The sequence below is a fragment of the Dermacentor variabilis genome, chromosome 7 (assembly GCF_050947875.1).
Source record: "Dermacentor variabilis isolate Ectoservices chromosome 7, ASM5094787v1, whole genome shotgun sequence".
Classification (NCBI taxonomy): Eukaryota; Metazoa; Arthropoda; class Arachnida; order Ixodida; family Ixodidae; genus Dermacentor; species Dermacentor variabilis.
The window spans coordinates 12,122,719-12,137,209 of record NC_134574.1 but is presented as its reverse complement, the minus strand read 5'-3'; the positions used below and the strand labels follow the sequence as shown (position 1 = coordinate 12,137,209).

General features: G+C 50.6%; 2 protein-coding genes across 2 annotated transcripts in view; both read left to right on the top strand.

Annotated features, from left to right (window-relative positions):
• The window catches only part of LOC142588552 (trypsin-like), a 477,136-nt gene that overhangs the window by 253,635 nt on the left and 209,010 nt on the right, over window positions 1–14,491 (top strand). The gene's annotated exons all lie outside the window — the stretch shown is intronic.
• Window positions 6,812–14,132, top strand: LOC142588017 (uncharacterized). The gene is made up of 3 exons (XM_075699445.1): window positions 6,812–6,878; window positions 8,351–8,477; window positions 13,508–14,132. The coding sequence occupies exons 1-3, from the start codon at window positions 6,812–6,814 to the stop codon at window positions 14,130–14,132; spliced, it is 819 nt and encodes a 272-aa protein (XP_075555560.1).

Below are 14,491 nucleotides of genomic sequence, written 5' to 3'. Positions count from 1 at the left end.
AAAAGGGTATGAGCCATTTTTCACGGCTGCGCGTCTCATATGTGGTTGTATCCCATTTTAGGTTGCTATATTTGTTATTAAGTTGCTTCTATTTTTTAGCTGAAAGTAGTAGGTGCGTAGGAGGGTTTGTTTGTTGAGATGATGACTTTTTGTTATGTTGTAATTGGTGAAACGACTCTCATTGTGTCAATTGTATGGTACATTTGCGATAGCGCGTGCCTTATCCGCGCAGGCTCCGTAGAAACCAGGCATGGGAGTAATGAAGCACGGTGTTTATGTTAAGCGCTGGCCTTCGCTGCTACGCCGAACAGAAGAAGTTGCACGAAAACCTGAAATGGTTTCGGCATGCTGCTGACAGAATAACAGCAGACGTGCCCACTAAAGCAATTGACCGATGGCGGTTCCTTTATACTTGACACTGTCGATGTTGATCGTACCGGGCGAAACGAGTCGCAGTCGTCCACATATCGCAGTGCCTCAACTGGACAGGTTCCTTAGAAACCAGGCACGAGAGAAATGCAAAGCGCTGGGCTTCGCTGCCACGCCCAACAGAAGAAGCTGTACGAAAAAGTGAAGTGGTTTCGGTATGCTGCTCACAGGAGGCCTGCTGCCGAGCACACTAAATAAATTGTCTGGTGGCGGCTTCTTTATATTTGACACTGTCGATATTGATCTCACAGGGCGCAACGAGTCCCGGTCGTTCCCATATCGCAGTGGCATATCCGTGCAGGCTCCGTAGAAACCAGGCCCGGGAGCAATGAAGCAAGGTGTTTGATGGAAAGCGCTGGTCTATGTGGCCACGCCGAAGAGAAGAAGCAGAACGAAAAACAGGTATGGTTTCCGCATGCTGCTCACGCGAGGCCTTCTGACGAGCCCACTAAAGATATTGCCCAGAGCCCGTTCCCTTATATTTGACGCTATCGCAACGAGTCCCAGTCGTTCCCATATGACATTGGCTAATACGCAGGCTCCGTAGAAACCAAGCTCGGGAGCAATGAAGCGAGGAGTTTGATACAAAGCGCTGGGCTTCGCTGCCACGCTGAACAGAAGCTGCACAAAAAAAACACAAGTGGTTTCGGCATGCTGCTGCGGGAAGGCCAGCTTTCGAGGCCACAAGGAAATTATCTGGTGGCGGTTCCTTTATACTTGACACAGCCGATGCTGATCGTACCGGGCGCAACAAGTCCCAGTCGTTGCCATATCGCCGTGGCTTATCAGCGCAGACACCGTAGAAACCAGGCACGGGAGAAATGAAGCGCGGTGTTTGATGTAAAGCGCTGGGCTTCGCTGCCACGCCGAACAGAAGAAGCTGCACAAAAAACAGAAATTGCTTCGGCATGCTGCTGACGGGGGGCCAGCTGCCGAGCACACTAAAAAAATTGTCTGGTGACGGTTCCTTTATATCTGACAGTGTCGATTTTGACAGTACCGGGTGCAATGGGTCCCAGTCGTTCCCATATCGCAGTGGCTTATCCGCGCAGGCTCTGTAGAAACCAGGCATGGGAGAAAGGAAGCACGGTGTTTGATGCAAAGCGCTAGGCTTCATTGCCACACCGAACAGAAGAAGCTGCCGCGAAAAACAGAAATGGGTTTGTCATGCTGCTGACGGGAGGCCAGCTGACGAGCCCACTAAAGAAATTGTCCGGTGGCGGTTCCTTTATGCTTGACACTGTCGATGTTTATCGTACCAGGCGAGATGAGTCCCAGTCATTCCCATATCGCAGTGGCTTATCCGTGCAGGCGCCGTAGAAGCCAGGCATGGGAGAAATGAAGCACGGTGTTTGATGCAGAGCGCTTTATGCTTCGCTGCCCCGCCGAACAGAAGAAACTGCACGAAAAACTGAATGGGGCCATATTCTGTAGCGGTTCGCTTTGGAACCGGTTCGGTCTGGCTGTTGCCATTGGTCAGCGCTTCGTTGTCGTCATCTCTGGTGGGTGGGACGACAAATTTTGTTGACGTCAAGCAGGTTGTCAATCATCTGGAAAGGAACCGGTTTCCTGCTACGAGAGGAACCGCGGAGAAGTGGTTCGCTCGAAGGTCGCGCGCGGTGGCGAGCATGATGTCGAGGGTTGCTAGGGCAACCGTGGCTGCTGGCTAGTCTCGCGCCAGCTGACGAGCCGGCACCTAGACGAGACGAGACAGAGACGGCAATGGCGGCTCCTTTGGTTGTGCTGCTGGCGAGCGCCGAAAGACAACGACGCGACGAGAAGCATGGACGCGACGCGTTTGGCATGGCCGAAGAAGAGTTTCGAAGGCATTTTAGGCTTTCCAAAGACATAGTGCGACGTCTTTGCGATGAGCTGGAAGAACATCTCGGACCTCAAAGATTTTGTGGTGTCGACACTACGATGAAAGTGCTGTGCAAGCTGCGGTTTTTTGCAACCGGGAGCTTTCAACAGTGCGTCGGGAATGAAGAAGCGATTGCGCTGTCGCAGCCTTCGGTCAGCCGGATCATTACAGCCGTCGGCAAGGCCATTACGGTTGTGGGCAAGGAAAAAGGACAGGTTAGATTCTCATTCACGGCGCAACAGAAAGCCGCCGTCAGCTGCTGGCCCAACACCCACGACGCCTTTGCTAGGTAGGAGTGCTCCTCGACAAACAAAACGAGTATTTCTCGCTGCCTCGCTGAAATTTGAGGACCCAGCCGCCTGTCCTTGTGCGACGACATCGTTTCGGTTTCGGCGCGCGTACAAGTCCAAAACGTAAACAACCCGAGGCAAGTTGTTTGCATAACGTATGGCACACCACCTATCGACTAAATAAGAAAACAAAACAAATAAAATTACAACTCCCTGTAGCCGTCTGCGCCGCAAGCTCACATTTATTACTTAAAATTATATTTGCAAGTGTTCTATATAAATCAATGTTTTTTTATCAAACCAGCAACATCCTTCAACTGCTATACAGTTCATCAATACAAACAAAAATGATGACGTGATCTTCCGGCAGACCGCCTCTCGTTGATTGGTTCCCGTCAAGCCGCCCCGTTCCACTCTTTCTCCGAGTGACGTAATCCAGACGTAACAGCCAGACCGAACCGGTTCCAAAGCGAACCGCTACAGAATACGGCCCATGGTTTCGGTATGCTGCTGGCGGGAAGCCAGCTGACGAGCCCACTAAGGAAATTGTCTCGAGGCCGTTTCTTTATACTTGACACTGTCGATGTTGATCGTACCGGGCGCAACTAGTCCCAGTCGTTCCCATATCGCAGTGGCTTATCCGAGCAGGCTTCGTAGAAACTAGGCATGGGAGCAATGAAACACGGTGTTTGATGCTAAGCACTGGGCTTCGCTGCCACACCGAACAGAAGAAGCTGCCGCGAAAAACGAAAATGGTTTCGGCATGCTGCTGAGGGGAGGCCCGCTGACGAGGCCACTAAAAAAATTGTATGGCGGCGGCTCCTTTATACTTGACACTGTCGATATTGCTCGTACCGGGCGCAACGAGTCCCAGTCGTTCCGATATCGCCGTGGCTTATCCGCGCAGGCTCCGTATAATCCAGGCACGGGAGAAAGAAAGCATGGTGTTTGATGCAAAGCGCTGGGCTTCGGTGCGACGCCGAGCAGAGGAAGCTTTACGAAAAACAGAAATGGTTTCGGCAGGCGGCTCACGAGCCCACTAAGGAAATTGTCTCGAGGCCGTTCCTTTATACTTGACACTGTCGATGTTGATCGTACCGGGCGCAACCAGTCCCAGTCGTTCCCATATCGCAGTGGCTTATCCGCGGATGCTCTGTAGAAACCAGACACGGAAGAAAGGTGGCACGGTGTTTGATGCAAAGCACTGGGCTTCGCTGCCACACCGAACAGAAGAAGCTGCGGCGAAAAACAGAAATGGTTTCGGCATGCTCCTGTCGGGAGGCCAGCTGACGAGCCCCCTATATAACTGGGCTGGTGGCGGTTCTTTTATATTTGACAGTGTCGATGTTGATCGTACCGGGAGCAACCAGTTCCATCCGTACCCATATCGCAGTGGTTTATACGCGCAGGCTCCGTAGAAACCAGGCACGGGACTAATGAAGCACAGTGTTTGATGTAAAGCGCTGGTCTTCGCTGCCACGCCAAACAGAAGAAGCTGCACAAAAAACAGAAATTGCCTCGGCATCCTGCTGACGGGGGCCAGCTGCCGACCACACTAAAACAATTGTCTGGTGACGATTCCTTTATACTTGACACTGTCGATTTTGATAGTACCGGGCGCAATGGGTCCCAGTCGTTCCCATATCGCAGTGGCTTATCCGCGCAGGCTCTGTAGAAACCAGGCACGGGAGAAAGGAAGCACGGTGTTTGATGCAAAGCGCTACGATGCTGCAGCAATACGTCCGACACGCGCAAACCAAACCCGACATCATAATGATACAAGAAACAGTAGGTACCGTACCTGAGCTTCGTGGTTACACTGCGCATGCCTCGCCGATTCCCGTTGATCGCGGACTTGCAATTTTAATTCGGAAAGGGATAGTAGTGCAAGAACACAGCGTAAGTGGCACAAATGCGGAAAACATGCTTGTAGAGCTCCTTCCAAATAGAACACGCAACTACAGTGTATTTCTCCTGAACGTATATAGTAACCCCGCTCACTCACGGGCTCGTTTCCTCTCTCTGTTCCGAGGAGCGCTGGCCTTGGCGGGCACGAACCCGTTTCTGGTGGGGGGAGATTTTAAGGCCCTAACGAGGCCTGGGGCTATGGCTACACTACCGCCAAAGGTCGACGCCTGCGGCAGGACCTACATGATGCCGAATTAGCTCTTATTACCGATCCCACGGCGCCGACCCACACGGGGACCTCTAAGGCACGGGACACGGAACCAGACCTGACGGCGGTCCGTAACATCCCTCAAGCAATGTGGTGCAATACATTTGAATATCTCGGTAGTGACCACATGATCATAGAAACACGAATTCCTCAGGCGGGTACACCCCCTTTTCCTAAGCTATTAAAATGGACGGACTGGGACAAATTCCGAAAGCAGCGAGTTGAACAGAGAGGTGAGGAGAACATCGAGGCATCGATGGAGACGCTCAACGACGACATGAACAAGGCGAAGCAGACGCTCGCACCTGAAGTCTAGGTTGACAAGATCGACAGCCGACTAGCCCACCTCTGGGAAGCCAAGACGTCACTAAACGCAAGACGGAAAAAGCAAAGGCACAACCGAAAGCTTCGTAAGAAGATCGCACATATCAATCGCCAGCTGGAAGAACATTGCCGGAGCTTAAGCCGCCAACAGTGGTATGACATCTGCAATGCAGTCGATGGGCAGCTCCACAATGGCAGCACGTGGCGTCTCCTTCGTCACCTCTTGGGGGAAACGCAGAGCAAGTCTGCTCAGCAAGCAAGCCTGCAACGCCTTTTGCACAAGGAACAGGCTACCACGAGTGATCACGAGTACCACGTGCTCGTGACACGCCTGCTAGCCAAGAACTGCCCTCAACGGCCCGATGTTCAACACGGAGATTACACTGGAGAGGCAAATGTGACACTCGATGAAGAATTTCACGAGTCAGAGATCCGCACAGCTCTCCACGACCTTAATGGCAAATCAGCACCTGGTCCCGACAAGGTTACGAACAAGGCTCTAAGAAACCTCGATGATGCCTCGATAACCGCTCTTACGGCATACATCAACAAATGCTGGCGAGCAGGTCGCATCCCAGCGGCGTGGAAACGCTCTAAAGCATTCCTGATACCGAAGCCAGGCAAGCCATCCAGCCTCGATCATTTGCGGCCCATTTCCCTCACATACTGCGTTGGCAAGGTGATTGAGCACGCTTTCCTCTCCCGCATCAACTACCACCTCGAGGACTCTGGAGCCTACCCACCCACTATGGTGGGCTTCCGGTCACACCTCTGCACTCAAGACGTCATGCTCCAGCTCCACCACCAGATTATCAATGATCCAACTAGTGGCCATCTTCGGCCTAGATCTGGAAAAGGCATTTGACAATGTAGCACATGCAGCAATCTTGAGCCGCATAAACAAGCTCAACTTGGGTGAGCGAAGCTACAACTACGTCAGAGACTTCCTGTCGCGCCGCACAGTCACACTCGCGGTCGGCAGCATGACATTCGACGAACATACACCAGGAAGCACCGGCAATCCTCAAGGATCGGTCATATCCCCGCTCCTTTTCAACCTCGTGATGCTGGGTCTCCTGGCCTAACTCGACGAGATCGATTGCCTCCATCACGCCTTGTATGCAGATGACATCACCCTGTGGGTCAACAAGGGCAGTAACGGTCAGATAGAATGTACCTTACAAGCAGCGGTCTCTGCAGTCGAAACGTACCTCCAAGACACAGGTCTCAGACTATCTCCACTGAAATCGGAGCTGCTCGCCTACCGCCCGCGCCGCCGGCCCAAGCCTACAGCCGAATCGCGCCAATGTGACGGCATAATGCTCTATACGCAAGACGGCTCCTGCATTCCCCGAGTCCCGAAGATACGCATCCTAGGCGTGCATATAACAGTCAATGGGTCAAACATAGAAGCTATTCGCAAAGTCGAAGGCAAGGTTACAGCGGCTACCCGCCTGATCAAACGCATTACAAGCAAGCACCGCGGGCATGAAGGAGGACAGTGTCATGCGCCTCATACACTCTTTCGCAATCAGTCATATCAATTATGTGGCTGCCTTCCACAACTGGAATGTCACTGAAAGGGAGAAAATCAACACCATTATATGCAAGACTTACAAGATCGCCCTTGGCCTACCGGAGTCCACAAGCACTGCTCGTCTGCTACAGCTGGGGGTATACAACACGCTTGAGGAAATCGTGGATGCGCAAAGAACCTCTCAACTAGAACGCATGTCCCTGACAGCAATGGGCCGCTACATCCTGCAGGAACTCGGCTTCAACAACCACGTCCAACACGGTCAGAAACAGGCCATTCCACCTGACCTCAGCGACACGCTGATTGTCGCCCCTATACCTCGAAACATGCACCCCGAATTTAATCGGGGCCGACGCCAGGACCGTCCCAAGGCACTGCTGCGCTCCTTGGGTGGAAAGAGGACTACGCGCTTTGTAGACGCCGCAGAATACACACGAGAACACCGGTTCACGGCGGTAGTCCTAGACGTTAGCTCCCAGCTTACGCACGCGTGTAATGTCGCAACGGAAAACCCCGAAGCAGCAGAAGACGTAGCGATTGCGCTTGCACTTACCGACCCTTCAGCGAGGTAATATTTAGCAACTCACAATCCGCAGTTCGCAACTACGCGCAGGGGCGCACTTCCTCCGAAGCTCTCCAGATTCTAAGGTAAGCTGGTCGACAGCACTTCTATAACACCACGATCATATGGTTTCCAGCGCACGTCGCCACCCCCACCGATGAGGGCCTCATTAACTTGAACGAGGTAGCACACCGCTCTGCGCGAGAACTGACCCGCCGCGCAGAATCGGAGACCGCCTCTTCGAGTTCGGAACTCCTGGCTCAAAACACGCGAGAACGCCTAGTCAGATACAATGACATCACCAAGCACTACCAGCTAGGCAGGTGGTTGCTGCCTCCACCTCACCCCATGCTGAAACGTCGCCAGTCAGTCATCTGGCGACAATTGCAAACACAAACATTCCCCAGTGCGCTGCGATTGCAGCACATTTTCCCCGCGCAATACCCGACTGCTTTTTGCAAATTATGTCAGGAAGCTAGAGCGACGCTGTCACACATGTTGTGGGAGTGTCGGGTTACATCAGCTACAATGGCAGTAGCTCCGGAGGCTCTTGCGTCGAAGTGGGCCGCCGCTCTGCGCAGCTCCAACCTCAAGACACAAGAGTGGACTGTCCAGCAAGCCCGAGAGGCGGCGACGAGGCAAGGCCTCGAAGTCCCCTCATAGGCGACCTGAGTCCGGGTCGTCAAATTTGCCGGATTCAAAATAAAGTTATTTCCATCCATCCATAGGCTTCATTGCCACACTGAACAGAAGAAGCTGCCGCGAAAAACAGAACTGGTTTTGCCATGCTGCTGACGGGAGGCCAGCTGATGAGTCCACTAAAGAAATTGTCCGGTGGCGGTTCCTTTATGCTTGACACTGTCGATGTTTATCGTAGCAGACGAAACGAGTCCCAGTCATTCCCATATCGCAGTGGCTTATCCGCGCAGGCGTCGTAAAAACCAGGCACGGGAGAAATGAAGCACGGTGTTTGATGCAAAGCGCTAGGCTTCATTGCCACACCGAACAGAAGAACCTGCACGAAAAACAGAAATTGTTTCCGCATGCTGCTGACGGTATGCCAGCTGCCGAGCCCACTAAAGAAATTGTCTGGTGGCGGTTCCTTTATACTTGACACTGTCGATATAGATCGTATCGGGCGCAACGAGTCCCAGTCTTTTCCATATCGCAGTGGCTTATCCGCTCAGGCTCCGCGAAACCAAGCACGGGAGCAATGAAGCACGGTGTTTGATGCAGAGCGCTGGCCTTCGCTGCCACGCCGAACAGAAGAAGCTGCACGAAAAACTGAAATGGTTTCGGTATGCTGCTGACGGGAAGCCAACTGACGAGCCCACTGAAGAAATTGTCTGGTGGTGGTTCTTTCATACTTGACACTGTCGATGTTGATCGTACCGGGCGCAACTAGCCCCAGTAGTTCCCATATCGCAGTCGCTTATCCGCGCAGGCTCCGTATAAACCAGGCACGGGAGAAAGGAAGCATCGTGTTTGATGCAAAGCGCTAGGCTCCATTGCCACACCGGACAGAAGCTACGCGAAAAACAAATGGTTTCGGCATGCTGCTGACAGGAGGCCTGCTGCCGAGCACACTAAAGAAATTGTCTGGTGTCGCTTCCTTTATACTTTACACTGTCTATTTTGACAGTACTGGGTGAAATAAGTCCCAGGCTTTCCCATACCGCAGTGGCTTATCAGCGCAGGCTCTGTAGAAACCAGGCACGGGAACAATGAAGCACGGTGTTTGATGCAGTACGCTGGGCTTCGCTGCCACGCCGAACAGAAGCTGCACAAAAAACAGAAATGGTTTCGGCATCCTGCTGAGGCTATGCCAAATGACGCGCCCACTAAAGAAATTGCCTGGTGGCGGTTCCTTCATACTTGACACTGTCAAAGTTGATCGTACAGGGAGCAACGACTTCCAGTCGATCCCATACCGCAATGGCTTATCCGCGCAGGCTCCGTAGAAAGCAGGCACGGGAAAAAGGAAGCAGGTTGTTTGTTGCAAAGCGCTGGGCTTCACTGTCACGCCCAACAGAAGAAGCTGCACGAAAAACTGAAATGGTTTCGGTGTGCTGCAGACATGAGGCCAGTTGACGAGCCCACTAAAGAAATTATCTGGAGGCGGCTCCTTTATACTTATCAGGGATAGGGGGGCTAGTTGGTGGTCCATATTGGAATGTTTCATGTATCCGCGCAAATAACAAAGGAAAAAGAAGAAAACGCGCCTGTCCGCGCCTGTCCTGTGTGTTTCCTTCTTTGTCCTTTTTTTTTGTTTGCGTGGTTACGTGATCATCATCATCAGCCTGGTTACGCCCACTGAAGGGCAAAGGCCTCTCCCACACTTCTCCAACAACCCCGGTCATGTACTAATTGTGGCCATAACGTCCCTGCAAACTTCTTAATCTCATCCGCCCACCTAACTTTCTGCCGCCCGCTGCTCCGCTTTCCTTCCCTTGGAATCCAGTCGGTAACCTTTAATGACCATCAGTTATCTTCCCTCCTCATTACACGTCCTGCCCATGCACCCCCCCCCCCATTTCTGTTTCATGATTTCAACTAACATGTCATTAACTCGCGTTTGTTCCTTCACCCAATCTGCTCTTTTCTTATCCCTCAACGTTACACCCATCATTCTTTCCATAGCTCGTTGCGTCGTCCCCAATTTAAGTAGAACCATTTCGTAAGCCTCCAGATTTCTGCCCCGTAGGTGATTACTGGTAATACATACATATTATACACTTTTCTCTTGAGGGATAACGGCAGCCTGCTGTTCATGATCTGAGATAGCCTGCCAAACGCACCCCAGTCTATTCTTATTCTTGTGATTATTTCCTTCTCATGATATGGATCTGCCTCACCACCTGCCCTAAGTAGATGTATTCCCTTACCACTTCCTGTACCTCCCTACCTATTTTAAATTGCTCTTCTCTGCCGAGACAGTTAAACATTACTTTTGTTTTCTGCAAATTAATTTTTAGACCCACTCTTCTGTTTTGCCTCTCCAGGTCAGTGAGCATGAATTGCAATTGGTCCCCTGAGTTACTAAGCACGGCAATATCAGCGAATCGCAAGTTACTAAGGTTTTCTCCATTAACTTTTATCCCCAATTTTTCCCAATCCAGGTCTCTGAATACATCCTGTAAACACGCTGTGAATAGCATTGGAGAGATCGTATCTCCCTGCCTGACGCTTCTTATTGGGATTTTGTTGCTTTCTTTATGGAGGACTACGGTGCCTGAGGAGCCGCAATAGATTTATATCACTATTATTCCATGCGGCTCCTCTACACCCTGATTTCGTAATGCATCCATGACTGCTGAGCTTTCGACAGATTCAAACACTTTCTCGGAATGAATGAAAGCTATATATAAGGGTGGGTGATATTCCGCACATTTCTCTATCCCCTGATTGATAGTGTGAATATGGTCTATTGTTGAGTAGCCTTTACGGAATCCTGCCTGATCCTTTGCTTGACAGAAGTCTAAGGTATTCCTGATTCTTTTTGTGAATACCTTAGTAAATAGTTGGTAGGCAACTGACAGCAAGCTGATCTGTCTATAATTTTTCAAGTCTTTGGCGTCCCCTTATGTATTAAGATTATGTTAGCGTTCTTCCAAGATTCCGGTACGCTCGAGGTCATAAGGCATTGCGTATACGGCGTGGCCAGTTTCTCTAGAGACCTGCCGGGTTGGCAGGTCTCTAGCGTTAAACGTTGCCAGGTTCATGTGCCAATGCCGCCCTGCCATTGACAGGCCGCCATTGACTAACTTGACACTGTTGCATGATGCATTCCTTTATACTTGACCCTGTCGATGTTGATCGTACCGGGCACAACCAGTTCCAGTCATTCCCACATCGCAGTAGCTTAACGCGCAGGCTCCGTAGAAACCAGGCATGGGAACAATAAAGCACGGCGTTTTGTGTAAAGCGCTTGGCTTCGCTGCCACGCTGCCCACAAGAAGCTGCACGAAAAACTGAAATGGTTTCGGCGTGCTGATGACGGGAGGCCAGCTGACGAGCCCACTAAAGATATTCTCTTGTGGGGGTTCCTTTAGTCTTGACACTGTCAATGTTTACCGTACCGGGCGCATCCAGTCCAAGTCGTTCCCATATGGCAGTGGCTTATCCGCGCAGGCTCCCTAGAACAAGGAATGGGAGCAGTAAAGCACGGTGTTTGATGTAGAGCGCTGGGCTTCGATGCCACGCCGAACAGATGAAGCTCCACAAAAAGCAGAAATGGTATCGGCATGCTGCAGAGGGGAGGCCAGCTGAAGAGCCCACTAATAAAATTGTCTGGTGGCGGTTCCTTTATACTTGACACAGTCATTGTTGATCATACCGGACGCAACGACTCCCAGTCGTTCCCATTTCGCTATGGTTTATCCGCGCAGGCTCCGTAGAAACCGGGAACGGGAGAAAGGAAGCAGGTGTTTGATGCAAAGCGCAGGGCTTAGCTGCCACGCCGAACAGAAAAAGCTGCACGAAGAACTGAAATGGTTTCGGCATGCTGCTGACGGTACGCCAGTTGACAATCCCACTAAAGAAATTGTCTGGTGGCGGTTGCTTTATACTTGACACTGTCGATGTTGATCGTACCATGCGCATCTAGTCCCAGTCGTTCCCATATCGCAGTGGCTTACCCGCGCAGGCTTCGTAGAAACCAGGCACGGGAGAAAGGAAGCATCGTGTTCGAGGCAAAGCGCAGGGCTTAGCTGCCACGCCGAACAGAAGCTGCGCGAAAAACTGAAATGGTTTCGGCATGCTGCTGACGAGACACCAGTTGACGATCCCACTAAAGAAATTGTCTGGTGGTGGTTGCTTTATACTTGACGCTGTCGATGTTGATCGTACCGGGCGCAACCAGTCCCAGTCGTTCCCATATGGCAGTGGCTTATCGGCGCAGGTTCCGTAGAAACCAGGCATAGGAGCAATGAAGCGCAGTGTTTGATGTAAAGCGCTGAGCTTCGCTGCCACGCCGAACAGAAGCTGCACTAAAGACTGAAATGGTTTCGGCATGCTGTTGACGGGAGGCCAGCTAGCGAGCCCAGTACGGGGCACGACGCTCTTTTCGGCACAAATTCGCACTTCTTCATGTACCAGGTGCTGCTCGGATTCTTCGCGGTCGTGGCGAACATCGACTTCGCGGTGGAACGTGGCTTCACCATACCTTGGCCAGATGCTGCTGCAACTGATCTGCAATCGGCTGCTCGTGTCATACACGGTCCGCAAGATTATTTCCGGGAAATCTTGTACGATCTTCGACGCACCGAAATGGAGTCTGCGCATTGGGGACCTTTCCGGTTCCTCTGCGCGCTGGCCATATAAAAGACCAGCCAAGCCTAAAGCGACTGGGGCACGACGCTCTTTTCGCCCCAAACTCACGCTTTTTCACGTACTAGGTCAGTTACCTAAATGTAACTAAGTGTTATCGCTCTAGCAACGTTATGCTTTTAAGAGTGTCGTACCCCATTAGCAAGCGACAAATGATTGAATGTCTTGAACATGCCAGCCCGTGCTTCGTCGATGCTATACTATTCTCTCTCTATGACGGCTGTCTTGTGCTTTTCCAAATCTTACTGCTCCTATCGGGGGATGTAGAGCTAAATCGAGGGCCCATGAATGCAGTTGAACGTGACCAAATGACAAACATTTAATGGATTCTCTTAGAAATGAAAACAGGCCAGGAAACCGTGCTTGCGAAGTTACTGGAAATTATAACAAGACAATGTGAATTAGAATCCAAAATTACGGGCTTAATAGTGAAGAGAAACAATGTAGAAAGTCGTATTGCTCGGGTGGAAGAAATGGAACATAAATTTATGGCTAAACTACGCGACTTGGAAAATGGAAGCCGTAGACAGAATCTGGTCTTTTTCGGGTTGCCTGACAGGGAGCATAACGAGACGGGGGAGGCGTCTGAAAAACTTATTAGTGGAATATGCAAAGATGTGATTAAACGTGATGATATTTCGGTTGAACGGGCTCATCGCGTAGACGTTTTCAGAGAAGACAAAAACCGGCCCATAGTAGCATGCTTTTCAAGGTGGAAGGCTAGAGAAAACGTCTTTAAAAACGCTTACAGACGAAAAGGCACTTCGTACGGCATCTCTGAAGATTTCAGCCGAGCCGCACAAGAAAAAAGACGTCAGCTTTGGAATTATGCAAAAGAAAAACGAGAAAACAAAGAAAATCGTGTTCGCTTGAGTTATGATAAATTGATCATCTATCGGCAAGCGTTTGTCTGGAGTAGCGATATGCGGATGCCAGTTTCACTTCAGGCGCATGCGCGAATGGACAGAGGCAAATGACGCGTTCCGAATTCCGTTCCTAGGAAAGATAACTTAGCACGTTGCTCGCCGCCTGAACGGCTCTCTGTCCTGCTTGTAAATTGTCGCAGCATAAAGAACAAAGTCGATAACTTCATGTCTTTAGTAGCCACTGTTAAACCTCAGATTGTGATGGACACCGAATCATGGTTAGACAAGACTATACCTAATGTAGAAATCTTTCCGCCTGATTTTACTCTCTATCGGAAAGATAGGCATGGACATGGCGGGGGAGTATTCTTTTTGATATCAAATGCATTGTCAAGTACACAAATCTTATTTGAAAGCAATTCTGAGTCTGTCTGGTGCCCTGTGAAATTACATAAAGGAAACAATGTAGTGTACAGGACATTGTACCACCCACCTGGCAGCAGCGACTCATTCGCATTGCTGTCTGAGATGCTATCTTTTCTGCCTAATAGCGTATTTCTAGGGGGGGATTTCAATTTGCCAGACTTCAACGGGAATGCTGGATGTGTGGCTGGTAATAGGTCCCGTATTTACACAGAGTTCGAAGAACTGCTCGGATTAAATGGATTGCAGCAGTACGTACTGGAACCTACGCGAGAAAATGCAATTTTAGAGTTAGTACTTTGCAATGAGCCGAACATAATATCAAAAGTTACTTGAAGATCTTGAAGGGGCAGCGCGAAAAGACGATGACAGAACGCAGGAACACACAGGACAGCCGCATATGTTCCTGCCTTCTGTCATCGTCTTTTCGCGCTGCCCCTTCAAGATGTTCAACCAGTACCAACTCGCCTAAATGTCGATCCTTCTGCATCAAATTTACTGTTTGCCCAGGTATTAGAGACCACAGGCAGTTGTCATAGAACTTAACATACACCGAGTACTGATGGCGCAAATTCCACAAAGAAAAGTGTACAGCTATGACAGAGGAGACTATGTTGCTATCAGGACCAAACTTGAAAATTTTTTCCTACTTTCCAATATATGTCAAACTCGCGCTGTCCATTAACTTTGTGGTC

Coding starts and splice junctions, on each gene's coding strand:
- LOC142588017 (XM_075699445.1), top strand. CDS start 6,812: ATGTCCCTGACAGCAATGGGCCGCTACATCCTGCAGGAACTCGGCTTC. Junction 6,879..8,350: donor CAACAACCACGTCCAACACG/GTCAGAAACAGG, acceptor TCCATATCGCAG/TGGCTTATCCGCTCAGGCTC. Junction 8,478..13,507: donor GAAAAACTGAAATGGTTTCG/GTATGCTGCTGA, acceptor TTCCGTTCCTAG/GAAAGATAACTTAGCACGTT.